The sequence below is a fragment of the Myotis nattereri genome, assembly GCF_964212035.1.
Source record: "Myotis nattereri genome assembly, chromosome: 6".
NCBI lineage: Eukaryota > Metazoa > Chordata > Mammalia > Chiroptera > Vespertilionidae > Myotis > Myotis nattereri.
In genome coordinates, this window is record NC_138081.1 from 59,629,722 (window position 1) to 59,648,163 (window position 18,442).

General features: G+C 45.8%; 1 protein-coding gene across 1 annotated transcript in view; it reads right to left on the reverse strand.

Moving 5' to 3' along the window:
- PREP (prolyl endopeptidase) overlaps window positions 1–17,922 on the reverse strand; it is a 110,220-nt gene extending 92,298 nt beyond the window's left edge. Inside the window, exons 1-2 of the mRNA XM_081094882.1 lie at window positions 17,683–17,922; window positions 12,187–12,261 (exon numbers count right to left, since the gene is read on the reverse strand). Coding sequence (XP_080951008.1) covers window positions 12,187–12,261; window positions 17,683–17,727 — 120 coding nt within the window. The 5' untranslated portion in view covers window positions 17,728–17,922. The remainder of the gene's footprint in view (window positions 1–12,186; window positions 12,262–17,682) is intronic.
- Between the last annotated feature and the right edge of the window lie 520 nt (window positions 17,923–18,442).

Below are 18,442 nucleotides of genomic sequence, written 5' to 3' on the forward strand. Positions count from 1 at the left end.
TGCATCAATGAGGGAATCCAAATTAGAACGAGAATATATAGAAAAACAAAAAAGATCACTAAGAATTGAAGTTCATGGGGTGTGGTAAAAACATTCAGAGTTGACATCTGGTTTTGTTTGGTACGTTTGTGAAGTCCCTCGGATAGAGCGGGGCTGTCACCTCTGCTGGCCATCAGTGCACCCCTCCCCTAGACCTGGGACTGATGCAGGGTCCTCGACACCCATGCAGGATGAGGCTCGTGGTTTGTCTAGAACAGGGGTAGGGGACCTTTTTTTCTGTCAAGGGCTATTTGGATATTTATAACATCGTTTGAGGGCCATTCAAAATTACCCACTTAAAAATCAGCCTGCTATATTTGGTCAAACGTTTAACTCACCGCTAACGCCTTGGCAGGGCCAGACCAAATGATTTCATGGGCCAGACGTTCCCCACCCCTAGTTCAGAGGCTTGTTATGGTGACTCCCACACTCATGGGGTAGCTGACCTGACTGAGTCCCACAGCACGGAACCCAGGAGTGTCCCTGGGCTAGGCTCAGGAGACAGTGTTGGTGCCTGGGTGTGCCATGTGCTGACGGACAGTGACCACACCGTGATTGAGACATTTCCTCTGGTCCCAGTGAGGCGCTCAGTATGCTAAAAAAAGAAAAGGGGGGGGGGCTGGCTCTAGGAAGTGCTAGTTATACGCTAAACAGTTTGGGGTTTACCCTCTCTCTCAATCAGATTTTATCATTTCTGGGTCCTGGTAACTTGGACCACCATCTGTCATAATGTTACTGATACCTGTATGCTAACTATGATCACTTCTTTCCACATCTTTTATATAAGCAAGCCCCGTTTATTTTCATAAGCAGTCTTTCCTCAATTCTTACCGATAAGCAGCAGTCAATGAAGTAGTTGTGAACCCAGGCAAAGCAATCAGGATGCTTTGCGGGGCCACAGATAAAACACTGGGAGATAGGAAGTTATGTCACCTTATGAGGTTTGGGGCCACAGGACTGGATCTTTCCCTACCACTCAGGAGGATGCTGGAAAATAAAACCATCAGAGAAAAGCAGGCGACCTAAGAAACAAAGAGAGACAGGTGTCCAGAACTATCACGTGCACTCCTGGATCAGGCTGTGCTCAAAGACACATACACCATGGTCATCAATTTTGTGAGCCACTTCACAGTGCTTTTATATGAGCTGGTGTGAGCTGGGTCGGAGTTCAGGCACCGCTCACCGAGTCCTGACTAATACAGCTCTTATAGGAGTTGTGCTGAGCAAGGAGAGGCTGGCCGGATATGAGCAGGCTGGGAGAGGTGGACTCGACCAGAAGTTGGCTGGGGAATCCCGAAAAAGGCACTTTATCAGTAAATGAGAAAGAGTGACATTGAAGTAAACGTTCAAACAAAACAATTTTAAAACAACAGAAGAAAAAAAAATAAATGGGAAAAGTAAAGGAGCATAACTTATAAGTCCTAGAAATAAGTGCTGCTTTTTTTAAGAAAAAAAGAAGAAAAAACTCCACACATTCTACCAAAGCACTGGCTAAACTAATCAAAAAAAAGGGGACAGACATGACAGGTAACTCAAAATTAGAGACAATAAAGAATATAACTACAGACAGCGAGAGAGTAAAATTTCTATAATTAAAGAATACCACGCATAACAGGTGCTAGTAAATTTTAAAATCCCAATGATACAGACCATTTTCTAGGAAATAACAAATGACTAAATTGATCCAAAAAGAAAGAAGATCTGAACAGAGCAATAACCAGGAAAGCGAGTAGAGGAAAAGAGCCCAAAATTGCAATAAAAGAATTTTCCTCAGAGAGCTCAACAGATGAGGCCTCTCAATTATTCAACAGAAAATGTCCATGCTATTTGAACTGTTCAATAATAAATGCAATGGCAAGCACTTACTTGTATCTACCACTGAGCTGCATCGTTCAAAAACACTATCACTTAATTTTCACCACAATCACACACAGTTTTCTCCAAATTATAAATCAGAAAACTGAAACCTAGAGCTGCTGGACACCATGACCAATCTCACACATCTAGTAAATTCTAGAGCTAAGACTCAGACCTGTCTTCCTATAGCTAAAAGTCGCTCATTTAATAACTATACACTATTGCCTTCCCATGATAAACAGGTTCCACGATCTCTAAGGGTTCTCATTAATTGCTGGGGGGAACGGGTAGAAAGAAAATTCTGGAAGCAGGGAGACAATTCAGGAAGCTACTGAACATCTAGCTCAGTGGCAATGCATGCCAAACAGGGACAATGTCAAAGGAGATAAAACCAAAGAGAGAGGTAGATTTTACAGTCAGAACTGGCACGGCAAAGAATCTTGTGTATGATTAGATAGAGATTCGATTCCAATGGTCAGAGCACCAATATTATACAGAAGAGTCCAGGATGCCTTTATTATGGCATAAGCCTTCGTTTCCCCCAAGAAGAAAAATTAAGAGCCATAAACACTGCCCCCCCCCTTACCCTCTAATTTACAAAGATGCTGTAAACACTGAGGCATCTACTAAAACTTCAGCCCCTTGAAAGTGGGCCTCGTAATAATCAAAGGTGTTATTATCTGGCCCCGATCATGTCTAAGCATTCTCTAGAGCAGGTTTCCCAAGCTTTCTGGACTTTAAGAATCACCTGGTGAGGTGCTTGGGAAACAGATTCCCACCAAAATTAGATGCTCCAGGAGTAGAGCTGGGAAAGGCTGAGCAGTGGCCAGGCGATGTCTAGGCCCGAGAGCTTTCTCCCCCGGACATGGCAGAATGGGGTGGTGAGTGGATTGTAGGGACCTAAGTATAGAGGAAGAACGGAAAAGAAAGAGCCTGGGAGAAGTCAGAGTTATCTCAGTTCTTTAATTGCTAGTTCTTCCCAAAGATGCATACCTGATACCAGCATTTCTCAGAAACGGTAGGTGAAGGAAACCAAAGCTGAGCAGCTGCCTACAGGGAAAATATCAATGCTAAATGTACACCAGCACTTCAGCATTAAATCGGTGGTTTAGGGTCTGTTTTCCTAAAACGATGGTGAGCAAACAAGGCCAGATACCTAGCTTCTAGCTAAGATGTGGCTCCGCCTCTTTGCGGCACTGACCTCTGGCAGCTCAAAAGTTAAGTGGCTTGCTCGTCTCCCATCTGGTCCTCCTAGGCTGGTATTGAACGCCATGTCGGCAATGGCCACATCTGTCTTGCCTATGACAGTGTATTCCTTCTTTTCTGCCCTCTCTCCCATTTAACTGAGTTCTCAGTGGGCACACAGGTAAACTTAGGGCAGGGGAACAGAGGGAGGGACCAAGCACACACAGAGAAGGAAGAGAGAATGAAACCAGTGGAACTGTGGCATGTGGGGTGGCCAGCATCCACTCTCCTTCCCTGGTGTCCTCCCTTCTTAGCAGGATGGGAACTCCGAAAGAGGGGCCTTGTGGCTTCTACCAAATCTTTTCTTATTCCCAGCAGAACAGCCAAGGAGTGAGCAGTCATCTGGAGCTCGGCCGATCAGAACTCCCTCCCTGGGGCACAGTCACTTGAACAAGTGGAAGAGGGTTGAATGACTGGAGATCACTCATGCCATTCGCAGTGCTGAGTGAAAAGTGGAAATTCCTGCCCTGCAGTCCTAAAACTACCTGCTCCCTGCCTGTCCCACCCTGGCCTCCTCAGTCTGTTCCAGGAGCTGGCCGCCTCTGCTTGTCGTAAATTCCCTGTGAGCTTAACTTGGCCACAGTCAGTGTCTACTGCTTACATCAAAAACCTTGTTGCAGAAGGCAAACAAAGGAGACAGAAAAAGGAAGCACGCAGTGCTTAGAAAAAGCTGACCCAGTATCAGTAACGCCCTCCCTCACACTTTTTTAAAAAAATATATTTTATTGATTTTTTACAGAGAGGAAGGGAGAGGGATAGAGAGCTGGAAACATCGATGAGAGAGAAACATCGATCAGCTGCCTCCTGCACACCCCCTACTGGGGATGTGCCCACAACCAAAGTACATGCCCTTGACCGGAATCGAACCTGGGACCCTTCAGTCCGCAGGCCGACGCTCTATCCACTAAGCCAAACCGGTTAGGGCACTCCCTCACACTTTTGACAATTATCTCATCCACAGATCAAAAAATAAGTTGTTGCCTAAACAAATATTTCAACTGTGGATTTATGAGATGTCCATTTACAAATGATAATGAGGCCAAGCATTTCCGGTGGAGCTGGTGAGACATTTAAGACCTCAGACAAGACGTCTTGAAGATTGAAATAATACAGGGTAACATATTTACCTAAAGCATTTCCCGCTTCCACTAGAGAAGGGATGATGATCCAGGTTCTTAATGAAACCTTAATGGGCGTCTCACAGCCTTGCCTATGGGGTTCAGAAGGCAGCAATTAAAAGTAACGCTACCACACAGCTTTGCTTTAAGGTACTCCTGGCCTAGTTTAGTCATCATGCCTGGGAACAATGAAGCAACACTCAGAAGTCATAGGACCATTAAAACACACACACACACACACAAACAGTACTCAGAACGTTGTCTTTTTGTAAAAACAAAACAAAACACACACACAAAAACCCCCCTAGAATTCAAAAGGAAAGTCCTGCTTAGTTTCATGGATGAAAATTAAGTCTTTAAAGTTCAACATTCTCACGAAGCAATTGGAGGACTAGAGCCTGAAGGTCTATACCCCAATACATGTACGCAGGAGTGCCCAAGCAGCACTATTTGTTTGTACAGACCATTGCTGGTACAGCAAAGGAATCTTTATATGCATTCACTCAGTTGGGTGTCCTTAACGCCTTATCTAGATGAACTGAGTATGATTATATGCATTTTATAGATGAAGAAAATGCATCCAGGTATCGTTGCTTACTATGCTCACTGAACAAGAATATGAAGGACCAAGGGCTACGATCTGTGTGTTTTGACTTCTGGTCCCACCTGGCAAAATCCTCTATTCCTTCACCTTGCCTCCCAACAGAAATACCATCCCAAATGCCTGCAGAGCTCACAGGATGAAGGAACTATTCATAAAATGGATATTCACAGCTTGTCTGAAAGTCTTCAGAGCACATCATACACTGAACCATCCATTTACACTTTGAATGAATGTATTCCTCAGTCCCGAGGCTGTATCTGCTGTCTTTGGCTTAGAGACATTGAACTAGAACTTCACGGTAATGGAAGTCCTGGGAACAAGCTTTCTCTGGCTGGTTCTACAGATGACAGCACCGTGGCTCCCTGAGTAAATGCAACTGGACAGAGAATTCGTTGCTCCCCTCACTCCCCATAGCTCCGCTCACGCTGGCTCTGTTCCCCTTAGGGAAGACACTGTGCAGGGAGAGCTAGGCCACACTGGTGCCAGAACTGAGCAGAAACTCCTCACGCTACACGCTTTTAGGGCTGACCTTAAAGAATGAAAACAAAAGCAAGACACAAACAAAAAACCAAAATTTCATAATAGTCAGAAAGGACACATAAAAACAGCTGCTGACCTCCCTAAACGGTGACATGAAATACCTACACAGAAATCTGAGGCTACCTAAACATCCTAGAGATGATCAGACGTCCTTAAAGATTTAAACCTTCCCTGCCAAGGAAAGAAACAGCGTGGGGACAGGGGAAGAGAAAGGTAAAATTTCCAGGTTTCCTACCCTGCAAGACAAGGATTTCTCCTCTCCCTAGCCCAGTGATGGCGAACCTTTTGAGCTCGGCCTGTCAGCATTTTGAAAAACCCTACCTTAACTCTGGTGCCGTGTCACATATAGAAATTTTTTGATATTTGCAACCATAGTAAAACAAAGATTTATATTTTTGATATTTATTTTCTATATTTAAATGCCATTTAACAAAGAAAAATCAACCAAAAAAATGAGTTCGCGTGTCACCTCTGACACGCGCGCCATAGGTTCGCCATCACTGCCCTAGCTCCTTATTGGCAGGTGTCATGGACTACCCCTAACTAGTCAGCCAAAGTGGGATCTGGGAAGGGAGAGCAAAGCATGTCCTAGGAAGGAAGACCCATATTGTATATTCCTTGACCCTCTCTGAAACAAATAGTAATTTCACATTTTTAGAAAGAATGAATATAAACAAAAAACAAATGTTTTGTTTTTAGCTGATTCCCTAAATCAGTTCTTCTCTCATGACCCACAAAAGCAATGGGGAGGGACCACAACATTAGTAACAAAGAAACAGAATTTGCGGAGGATGAGGCCCAGAAATAGGGCTTTTAAAAAGATTCCCAGGTGATTCTCATGTGCAGCCAAGGTTGAGAACCACTGACATATATGCATCTGATATTCTACAGTTGGTTCCCTCCTGCATCAAAGCCCCAGGACAGTTTCTGTGAAAATCAGACTTAGCAATTAGTTACAATTAAGGCAGTTATCCTCTGAAAAGTAGTATCATTCTTCTCTTCTCTGTGTATCTCCCCTTCAGTAACTCAGTAACAAATTCTGGAAGATTCAACTATGAAACTGAAACTTCAAAAAAATAGTAAGATGGGGAGACTCCGCAAGAGGTAGCTGGACCTTGGGGCTGCAAAACAAGCCCAGTGATGCCAAGAGAATTTACCACTGGCAAGAAGGACAGCAAATAGTGGTGCAGAGTGGACCGAATGCATGGCAGTGGGCAGAGGGGCAGGAAAACACATACTCAGTTAGTACGCTCTGCGACCTGTCAGTGAACTGCCGCCTCCGCCTCCGTGAGGAAAGCAAAGCAAGCAGCTCCAAAGGCCCCGAGAGTGGGCAGAGACAAAAGTCCATACGATTCCCCTGGCCCTGTGATCATCTGCGCTGGGAAGATCACGGGACGATTTTAAAGTCTCTGCATTTGGCCCCTGGGCCACTGCTGATCATGAAGAGAACAACTTATATGGATGGGAGATGTTACTGGGAGCGGTGACAGAGGAAGGGGGCTCCCGCCACGAGTACATTGAGGGGCATGCAGAGTGGCTTGTGGACAGGCAGAGGGAGAGAGGGAGATGGCCCGGGGAAAGATCTGAAATAAGATCTGAACAGGGCACACCAGAAGGCGCCTGGAGACTGACTGAGGGAAGAAAAAAGAGCTAAGGCAGAGCGTGGGCTTTGGGGTTCGCTCACTTGTTTGAAACAGGAAACTAGAGGGAATTTTAGGCAGTTAAAAATTAGGAAGTCAACCACCCACATGTTAATATCATGGATGGGGAATGGGGCAGTCTAGTTATTAGTAGAATGGAGGCTCAAATTACCTCAGTGGCAAAATATTGGGGTACAACAAGACACTACAAACTTCCTCCGACGAGCTGCAAAGGACACGCTGGAAATGCCTGTTGAATGAGTAGTATGGGTTAACTGCCTGTTGGATCTGCCCATCCAGTCCTCGAGGCACTGTACTGACTGCAATCCTCCCTCACTGGCCCCTCATGCTGAAGCTTCCCACTTCACACCAGCGAAGTCTCTCTACGTTCAGACACTTCTAGAATATGTAATAGTGAGGAGATACCCACAGTGCTTTGAAACCAGAGCGTTCCCTTTATCTCAGTTTTGTTCTTTAGTTTGTATTTCCACATAAATCCTCCTAGAATCATTTTTACTAAGATCGTTTTTAAAGTTGTAATCATTCGGAGCACTGCAATCTTGTATCCTCTTCCCACTTACTATTCTATCAGAAGTACTTTTTCATCTTATCAACCTGTATAACCCAACATTTTCACAACTGCACATATGATTTCACCAAGCAGATTCACCACATTCTGCTCAAGCACTACCCTATTGCTGGAAATGCGCATCATTTCCAATGTTTCACTACTATAAATAATGCCCCCAACTGGCCCTTTTCTAGACCTCCATAGAGCAGACATGACAGCACTCTCCCAGTAGACTTGAAATCTCTTCTTTATTCCCTAGTATTTGCTTTTTGCTGTTGCTATCAGACAGGTCTAATTTTTCATTATTGACCGTATATATGAGTGCTACTGATGTTAGATTTACTTAGTACATAGTCACGCTATTGATTTAATTAATTCTACTAAATTTTAAGTTGGAAATCTTAGGTTGCCTAGATACACAATGACATCATCTACAATTAATGATCATTTTATTTTTGCTGTCCATATTTTGGTTCAGTTTTTATTGCACTGGTCAGAGCTTTGCAAACATAAAAATAGTGGTAACAGAGACAGTTAAGCCAACTGTTTAGGTTGTTGTTTTGATTGAGATGTCATCTTGTTAATGCACTATTATTCCAAGTTAGGCTTTTAGATTTTCTTTAATTTCTTTTTAAAATTTCCTTTTAGCCACATGTAGCTACTGAGCACCTGTGGCTGGTCTGAACTGATAGGTGGTATGAGTGTAAAACGTACACTGGATTTCAAAATTTAGTTTGAAAAAGGAATGTACAATACCTTAGAACTTTTTACTAACTACATGTTAAGATGTTAATATTTTTGCGTATGCAGTTGACCCTTCAACAACACAAATTTGAACTGCATGGGTCCATTTATATGTGAATTTTTTTCAATAAATATACTGTCACTCTCTGAATCATGGGTTTTGCATTCTCAGATTCAAACAACCGAGGACAGAAAACAGTATTTTCAATCCATAGTTTGGAATCTGCAGTTTGGGAGGGTAAGGGGTCCTAAATCCAACTCCCAAAGATCAAAAGTTATTCATAGATTTTGAACTGCTTAGGGGTCGGCACAACTAACTCCTGCAATGTTCAAGGGCCAACTGTACTAGATTAAATAAATACATTACAATTATTTGCACCTGTTTCTTGTTACTTTTTAAAATATGGCTATAAGAAAAATTGTAATTATATGTGACTGGTATTATATATCTACTGAGCAGCATGGGTCTACTATTTCCTCTTTACAAAGCACCTCTGATAAGTTTTCATATCAAGGTTGGATTTATTCCAAAGAATCAATTAAGTTGTGTAGGATCTCCCACAATCTGGAACATTTGCTATAAAATATGCTTACATGGGCTTTGAAAGCTTGATAGGATTCATCCAGATTCAACTCCCCGTCCCTCGCTTTAGAGAATTTTCTAAGGTACAAGTCTGCTCTGATATTCCCTTTCAAAGGATAAAGCCTTACATGCCAGGCACTGTCAGAATTAGATAACCCATATTAACTATGGATTAAATCAAAGAACTACTGATAGCACTTCAGATCTTAGTGTAAAGGGCTATAGTATAAATACAACAAGTAGCTTTTTCTTTATTTTGGAAGCAATGTGAAGATTCTCCTTTTTACCCTAAGGTATATGGCTAGCACACCTTTTTGTACACGCGAATAACTATGAGTAGGAAATGTTCGTGCTGCTCTTCTGCTCATTAGAAAAATGTACCCTACCTTTTCAGTCTAAGACCCAAACTCAACTCATCAGATCCCAGATGACGTATCAGCTTTTGTCAACAACAAGCCTGTTTACAGAGAAGTGAGAGAGGTGTGCACGGAGGATACCGAGGGAAAGATGAGCTTGCACGGCCCTCTGACACCTGAGGTTCCTGCCAAACAGGCTGGCGGGTGTGGGCAGGTGAGCCCACACAGGAGGACCTATCACGTCCCAGGGCATGAATATGTTTCTGCCGCTTGTATTCCCAAAGCTAATATACCCCAAGTCCTCTTCTTACATCTAAAGTTGAAACAACCTGGCCTACCTGGGTTCCAATACCAGTTCTACACTTACTAGCTGAATGACCTTGAACATATTACGTAATCACTCAGTAACTCAATTTCTTCATTTGTAAGATGGGGAAAATAAAAAAACATATTTTAGAGTTTGAGAATGAAATGAGATAGCGCAGGCAAAGCTACCAGTGAAGTGCCTGGCACTCAGTAAGCATCCGATAAACATACACCGCGAAAATAAAAGTGTATGGGCATTAGTTCCATCAAAGGTTGACTGTAAAATCGCTAATCACCCAAGTCTCATCTACTAATGAGTGGCTTGTTAACCACAGGACCAGCAATTATTAATTAAGGAATAGCAAAGTGTGCATTCATTAACACATAAACCAAAACTGGGCTATTCTGACATTGCTGAATGACTCCATCACCATCAAAGACCGAAGAAATCCAGGTTGTACTTGAGACCTCATCCTAGAGACAGTCCTTGGGGAAGGCTTTCCAGGGGGTGCACAAGAGGTTCGCTCCCTTTGCGGGAGCCCTCCGTTCATCACCGGTTATGCAGCTGCCTGTGATTCTCCATTCCCAGGGTCAACCTGTCCCAGCTCGGCCCAATGCTGGACCATCAAGGTGGCCTGTGGCAGGTTCCAGGTGAGGAGGCAGCCCCACATCTGCTCCCTGGTCCTCCTAGCCTTCCCTGCCGAGGTAGAGCCTTTGCCTGCTCCTTAAGATACCCATCTGTTTCTCATCTAGAAATCTCTACCCACCCACCTCTATAACCCTGTGTTTCATGAAAAGAAAAAGGAAAAGTCCAAATACCATTCTCACCCAGGAAAGGGAGGGGAGGAGGATTAGAGATAGAAGTAAAAACCATTGCAAAGTCTCAAAAATGGTGCAGTGCTTACTTTTACGGACAAGGGATAGGGAAGAAGCTGTAGTCGTTTCTGCAGTCCTGTCTTACCGGTAGCTCCTCCTGTATCTGGTGGTCTCTTGCCACCATTTGTACCAGAAAAGAAATGCCAGAAAGGATATGTGAGGGTGGGGAAAAGGAGGCAGGCGAGAGAGCACGTGGGAATGCAGGAAGAAAGAGATGGCGTGGGATTTACTCGAGTAGGAGCAACCTCTTCCTGCCTCTACTTTTCCTCTTCCACAGTCTCTCGCCCAGCTAACCCCACTCCTTTCCCCGTCAAGCTCTTTTCCAAGGATACACTGGAATTTTTACTCCCCAGCCAGGAGCTGTGCAAGGGAGGAACCCAATCCCACTGCCAGAGTCACACCAGGATAAAGTATTTTCCTGGCAAATCTGAACGGCCTTGGAAATCCGAGTTCAGTTCTCCAGAGAACAGTGGTGTATACAGCATCAAGGGACCACAAATACAGGAGGTACGAAGACACAGGCTTTTCAGAAGCTGGTCTGCAAAATTTCAGAGTGCACTGAACATTTTTCGTTGTTGAAAAGAACAGTAAATATTCTGGGATTCTAAAGAAGCTCAAGTAAACTTCTGAGTGGTGAGCATATTAGTGGTGAGCATAAACTGTAAATACATTCTTATGTATTAATAGGTAAATATAGTTATAAATAAGAGTCAAAGAACTTGAAGTGGGCTGAGAAACACTCTTCCCTCACCCAGGCGAACTTAATTAACCACGAATGGTATATGTACATGAGGAATCCCAAGGGACAAGTCCTGGGCACTTCAAGGAAGAAACAATACCTGAGGAACATAGCATTTAGAGGTAGCTTTTTAATGAAATGAGACTTCAACTCAAAATACTACGTGTTTCTCCAAAATAATAGGAAAGCTTTATGTTTTCCAACAGAGAAGAAAATTCTCTGCCTCACCCCTTACTTCTATAAAATATAAGAAGATATTTACGCCCTAACCTGTTTGGCTCAGTGGATAGAGCGTCGGCCTGCGGACTGAAGGGTCCCAGGTTCGATTCCAGTCAAGGGTATCTACCTTGGTTGCAGGCATATCCCCAATAGGAGGTGTGCAGGAGGCAGCTGATCAATATTTCTCTCTCTTTGATGTTTCTAACTCTCTATCCCTCTCCCTTCCTCTCTGTAAAAAATCAATAAAATATATTTTAAAAAAGAAGATATTTACTATTTTACTTATCATTTCATTCATTTTGTTGTTGCTGCATTAAAATCAGTAAATAATCTAAAATCAGCATTTAGTTTTCAAGACCTGATACTTGTTCAATTATAAGTTTTTCTTTCTTTAGGGGAAAAAATACGTTAGGCAATTGTTTTCTTCAGATTATTTTTCTCTAGGTTTTCTTTTTTTTTCTTTTAATCAGTTTTCTTTCTAATATTTTTATATCAAATAGTTGGTTCATCAGTGTCACTATAAACCATAAACATTATGCAAAACAGTTACTTGATCTTCTCTGGGGCTGAAAGTGCTTTCAACTTTTCTCATGAATCGTTTGACATAAAGTGGTAGTACTTACAATAATAGTCACCCATCCACCATACCACGGCAGAAAGGGCAGGAAGGAACAGCCATGGTTACCAATGCCTACAGTTTGGTGCTAGCCACTAAGGCTGTTGAAACTTTAATTATAAGCCCCGATTACCTTTGTCTGCTCGCTGTCTGGGTCTTCAAGCCAAGCATAAGGGTCAGAAATTTTATGCCCATGATAATCCTGCACCTGCAAAAGACAAAATGCGTTAGTAGATAATTAGTGTCTATCCCCAACTAAATTAGTATTTTCTGAATGTGATGGAGAGATAGACAAAAACACCCTGATTGGCTCACTGGCAACTGCTTGTGCCCAAATTGCCACATGAATCAGAGTTGGCATATTCTCAAAGGCGTCAAGCCACCCTTCATGAAAGGAATGTTTTACTGGAGAGGGAAGAAAGACGAAAGGTCAGGACAGGAAGCAGCTCTGTCTGTACACCAACCCAAGGCTGCTGCCATGCTAAAGAAACCCGAAACGTGCTGTCAGGGGCACAGCACAGAATTACACAAAGCAGCGGGAATGACAGAGGGCACGGCCAGGTGCCTATTTTCCTGTTCTCCCTAAGCCTGCTCACTGTTAGAAAATCCCCCTACAATATGTAATATGATCGGTTTTGCTTTGCTGTCTGAACTGCCAACAAGAAACTTACTAATGTGTAGCTATAATGACTCTAATTGACATCAGCTGATTCTCACTGAAAAGGCTGACTTAAATGCAATGAAGGAGCACTTCCAAACTGAAGCCTTTCTTCCCTTTTGTGTATTGTTATGAAATGCTTTCTTTCACTGTTCATAAAAGGAGGCATAACTACTCTGATAGAAATAAAACTGCTTAGTGTGAGCCGGCCTGGCTGAGGGTGGTGTCTGCGAAGCCCAGATTTCTGGGCCTGGATTCAGAGACTGTCCGAGTCTAGAGCAGCCATCTGGAGTCACCCCTCCTCAGGTGATAATGCCAAAAGACATTTTGCAAAGGTAAAAATCATTATAAAACCTCCCACATCAGACCATCCTGGTTAATCTAGATAACCGAATCGCCATTGACAACATCTTTCCAATCAAGTCTCTCTGAACAACTCCAACATTCCAGTTAAGGCTTCTCCTAGAAGGTCGTCCGGAAGACCCCCACCATCTCAGATGAATCTTTAACCGGTCTTCTTGCTCCCTTTTATCACACCAGACGGTAGGGGCTATTCCCTAAGGCAGTGGTCAAACTGCGGCCCCTTGAGTGTGGCTCTTCCACAAAATACCACGTGCGGGCATGCACGTACAGTGCGATTGAAACTTCGTGGCCACACTCAAGGAGTCAAAGAGCTGCATGTAGCTCAAGAGCCGCAGTTTGCCGACCACTGCCCTAAGGAAAGCAGACACCCTCCTGGAAGACAGCAACCTGCTGTTTCTACTTCGGGTCAAAGTTCCAGTGCGGCTGCTGCCAATTGAGAAGGATATCCCTGAGCATAAAAGCCCAGGCCACCAGGATGCAAAGGGTCTGCACCTGTCCTCCTCCGCTGGGAAGGGGGGACACACCTGGGGAAATGACACCTGGAAGGATGGGCAGGTAAGGTGGAACACCCGGGACCTGCTCTCATCAAGCCTTGACTGACCAGTGCGAGGGACATAAAACCAGACTGAAACCTCTCCTGATGAGTCTTCATAAAATTGCCAATTTTCAGGGGGAAAACACACACACCAATGTTCAATCCTTACCTAAGGCCTCAACATTTTAGCTGTCACAACTGAATGAAGGCTATTAATCTTCTCATCCTCAAGTCTTTTACATTTTACACACCTTGAAGTGGTTATAAATTATGCTTAAAACAACAACCTTCCTTTCCCTGACAATAAGAAACCAGATAAAGAATCCTGTAGTGCAGTGGTTCTCAACCTTCCTAATGCCGCGACCCTTTAATACAGTTTCTCATGTTGTGGTGACCCCCAATTTCATTGTTACAAATTGAATATAATTAAAGCATAGTGATTAATCACAAAAACAATATGTAATTATGTATGTGTTTCCGATGGTCTTAGGCGACCCCTGTGAAAGGGTCGTTCGACCCCCAAAGGGGTCGCGACCCACAGGTTGAGGACCGCTGCTGTAGAGGATCTTCCAATTCCACATTTTTAGGAGTGAGGCATGGCAGGAACAAGGTGGGGCGACACGCCCAGGGCCATACCGAGTTCAGATCCAGAGCTGGGACTAAAAACAATCTGCCAACAGCTTTCCTCCAAATACTCCTCGGAGGGGACAGATCAGACGCGTGAAATGTGTTCCTAAAACTCTGACACGTCCAGAGACTTAACTTTTCAAAGGGTAGTTTTCAAAACTGTGACAGTTTTATGACTAAGTGAAGGTGTTGCCAAGTGCTAAACCCAAAGCAATAAACCTTTACTGGATATCCACACTGTTGTGCCCAATGTTTTAAATATTCCTATTTTACAGATTATGGGAAGCAATTCCGAGAGCTTAGTAAGAGTAAAGGCCACATATTTGCTGTGAGCTCACGACTGCGCCACAGACGACAACCACGTTATCTCATTTGTCCTCACTGTGAGGACACAGTTTCCCCGGCGTGGAAACGGAAGCTGGAGAGAGCTACAGCAATTAAGGTCAGGTGGCTAATAAGGTAGGACTGTGACCCACTCCGAGGCAACCCAAAAGCCTGTGTACTGAACCTCTTGCCAATGAGCTGGGTCAGGTGCAACCTGGCAGGTGGACAGCTGGACCTTGACTGAGAACCCAATGTGTCCTACAGCATGCTGCCTCTGAACGGCAGCGTTTACCACCAGGAAGCAGCCTCATCTACTCAGAACCAGTGTTGCCATCTAAACCAGACTGAGGTCAGTTACTGAGCCGACATTAGCAACCAGGAAGAGAACACCCCAAAACAATCCCAGCTACCATCCCAGCAGCCAAGCGCCTCCTCCCCCCTTTTCTTTCACCACACAATATCCTAAATAGTGCGGATAGCCACAGCTCCTGAATTCAAGTGATGCAGCATCTAAATCCTCATTTAAGTTTGCAAATCATTCCTCACCTCCCCAAGAGCTCGAAAAAGAGAGCCCAGACAGGCCACTGTTACTATTCAATATTTTGCTCTTACGGTTCAACAACGTGCCTGTTGCCTTCAGGATAAAATGTAGACTCCTGTACACACAACAGGCAGAGTCCATGAAACCTGCCCCGCTCTTACTTCTCAACCCCCATCCAAGCTCGTCCATCCATGGATGCTCTGTTCACAGTGGCCTTCCTGCCGTCCTACAAACATGCCATGTCATGACCATTCAGCCCCACATAACTATGGCTTTATTTTAGTCATAAAGCTAGGAATGTCCTTTCTACCTTATTCAACTGGCCAACTTCCAGGCTCAACTCACATATTATCTTCTGCTCCTAATGAAATTACTCCCATCCTCCCGTGTTCCCCACTCACCCTACACACCCTTCTAACGCCTGTACCAAGCCTGTACCACAGATTGGGCAATGGCTTTACCCAGGAAGTGTCATGGTTTGCAGAAATCCACCAAAAAGGACTGCACACTCCAACCCACAGGGCAGCAGGAGACTGCCCAGCATGTGGCTGAAAGATGTTCAAGTGAGAGAGACAGAGAGCTACAGCAATCCCTAGTACCTGCCGGACAGAAATAAACCCATCCTAGAAGTCAAGGCTATAACTTGGGGAAATGCTAAATCCAGCCTAGAGCTTAGTAATCAGGACTCGTCACAGGAAAAAGATACCCCATGTAGACTATCAGGGCTGGGCTGAGTACCCTGTGAGATGGGCCCAGGCTGGACCACAGCCACTTTCCCTTGGCCATGAGGCTTAGGGTTATGAGTTTCTTGGTGAGAAGGAACTGGAGAGTATTAAAATCCATGCTACAGTATATATATATATATATATATATATATATATATATATACTCTTTTGAATTAATTATTCATAATCTATTTGGTATCTTCATGAAACCCCCACTTAACCCTTTCAAGAACCATTAAACATAAATAAATAAACCGTAGGATTCTGGTAACACGAATAAGGAAAAATAAAATGAGAAACAACCCTCCCTCCCCCCAAAAAACCCCACCACACAAAACAGTACAGATCTGAAAGGCACTTATCAAACCACATAATGGGCAATTGTTTGCATTTTTATCAATCCTGCAAATTCAAAGATCCTCAAGAACCGAACGGAGATGTTCCCATGTCTTCCCCTGACTAAAGCCTAGCGCGCCGCAGGGCTACTGTCATGTGAATGAATGAATGACAGATGATAGTCTTACTGTAGAAACAAGCCAGCCCTGAATATTCCACGTATGAGAAAGAAGACCTGTAACAGGTAAATGACCTGCCACAGGGCATCCTGCTTGTGAGTGACAAAACCAGAACTAGCACTCGGGTCTTCCCACCCGCTCTGGCGTCTTCCCATTCCAGCAGGATCACTTTACTCCCAAACACAAAGGAAACAACCTTTTGAACCACCGGAACAGGGCTTCTTGGGTTGTTAGAGTAAATTTAATAAGCAAGCAGCTGAACAGACTGAGAAAACATGGTTACCAGATGGCCACTGGTCAAAGAAACTATGAATGCATCAGTGCCACTTGGAAGTCTTAATTTAAAGCAATACGTCCTTTACACTAAAGCCGCAGTACCCTTTAACCTAAAGTGAGATGTGCTTTAAACTACAATCTGGCATAAATTGGGTCCAAGGGAGCAGAAGAAAATGGAACTGTATTACACAAAAATAGCTTTAATCTGATTCTATTTTAAGTAATCTGAGAAATCTGGCTACTCCTAAGAGAATCATGCCTACAACACTTGGATGCAATACAGTTCTTAAGATGCCAAATTAATTTTTACTCACACATAAAGGGCCCCCCAATTCCGCCCACCGGATCTCAACAGCCATCCTGAGTTCATCTACAGCTGAGGTTCATGGTGGCTAACCCTTCCACGAAGCAAAACTTAAACTCATCCTGAAAAGAGGCCATCCCCTCTCCCTTCTAGGTCCTCCTCTCACCCGCTATCAACTCCTTTTCTAGTTTAGGAAAACTTGGATCAGCACTGCTACACCGCGGGGTCCCTGTCGGCCTTCGCGTTACCCAGTCCTGTCTCTGCATCCCCAACGCCCAGCAGCCGGCCTGGGGCAGGGTAAGCGCTCAGTACACGTTGTAAAACCGAATGAATGAACTTCAACTCTAAGAATTCTTCATTTGGAAGTTTAGAAAGTTTGCTTTGTGTTTCAATCCTACATCATCTATACACTTACACTCTTTCTCCTGCCACCATATTTACGCACGAGCTTCCCCAGTCAAAAAGCAGTGACACCTCCTACCTGGGCATCTGCCCTTGACCCCATTGATTTCGGGGAGTCTCCCAGCAGCGGCCGATGCCGGGCGGCGCCGCCAGCAGGCGGAGAGTGCCCACCCTCCACCCCCCCAGAGGCTCCGCGGCTCGGGAGGAGCCCGCGCCCCCGGCCCGTTTCTCGCAAACAAAGGCCGAGGGGGAGGGGAGGGACGCGGGGGGCGAGGGGCTGCGGGGCCAGGAGCTGCGGGCGGCGGCTGGCGCGGCACGCCCGGCGGGGAAGCCGGTGGGCGCGGGCACTTGGTACTCACGGCGGTCTCGTCGCGGTACACGTCGGGGTACTGGAAGGACAGCATGGCCGGGGCGAGCAGGGGCCGCGTGGGGCGCGGGTTCCGGGAGCGGACGCGAGCGAGCTGGGCGGCTGCGGGGCGAGGCCGGGGCGCGGGCAGGAGCCGAGCGGGCGGCGGCACGCGGGGAGCTCTCGGCCACGGCGGGCACGACCGGACCGGCAGCGCGGCGGCGAAGGCGTGCGGAAAGCAGGAAGCAGCTGTCGCCGTGGCCGGGAGCCCCGCCCCGGCGGGCGGGCGGGCCCAGCGGCGGCGGCAAGAGGGAGCGGGCGGCGCCGTGCGTGCGCCGGGCCGGGCGCACAGCTCCCTCTGCCGGAGCGCCGGGCGCGTTAGCGCGGGACCGCGGAGCTGGGGACGTGCCGCGCCCACACCGGCCGGCTGCCTCGGGCCACCGCGCCGGGCACACGCCGCCGGGGACGCGCCCCACACAGCAGCCCGGAGCACTGCACAGGGCACACACTGGAGTTGGGCACACGCCGGCCCGATACGCGCCCGACAGGGCAGCCCGGGGCACTGCACAGGGCACACGCTGGAGATGGGCACACGCCGCCGGGGACGCGCCCCACACAGCAGCCCGGAGCACTGCACAGGGCACACACTGGAGTTGGGCACACGCCGGCCCGATACGCGCCCGACAGGGCAGCCCGGGGCACTGCACAGGGCACACACTGGAGTTGGGCACACGCCGGCCCGATACGCGCCCGACAGGGCAGCCCGGGGCACT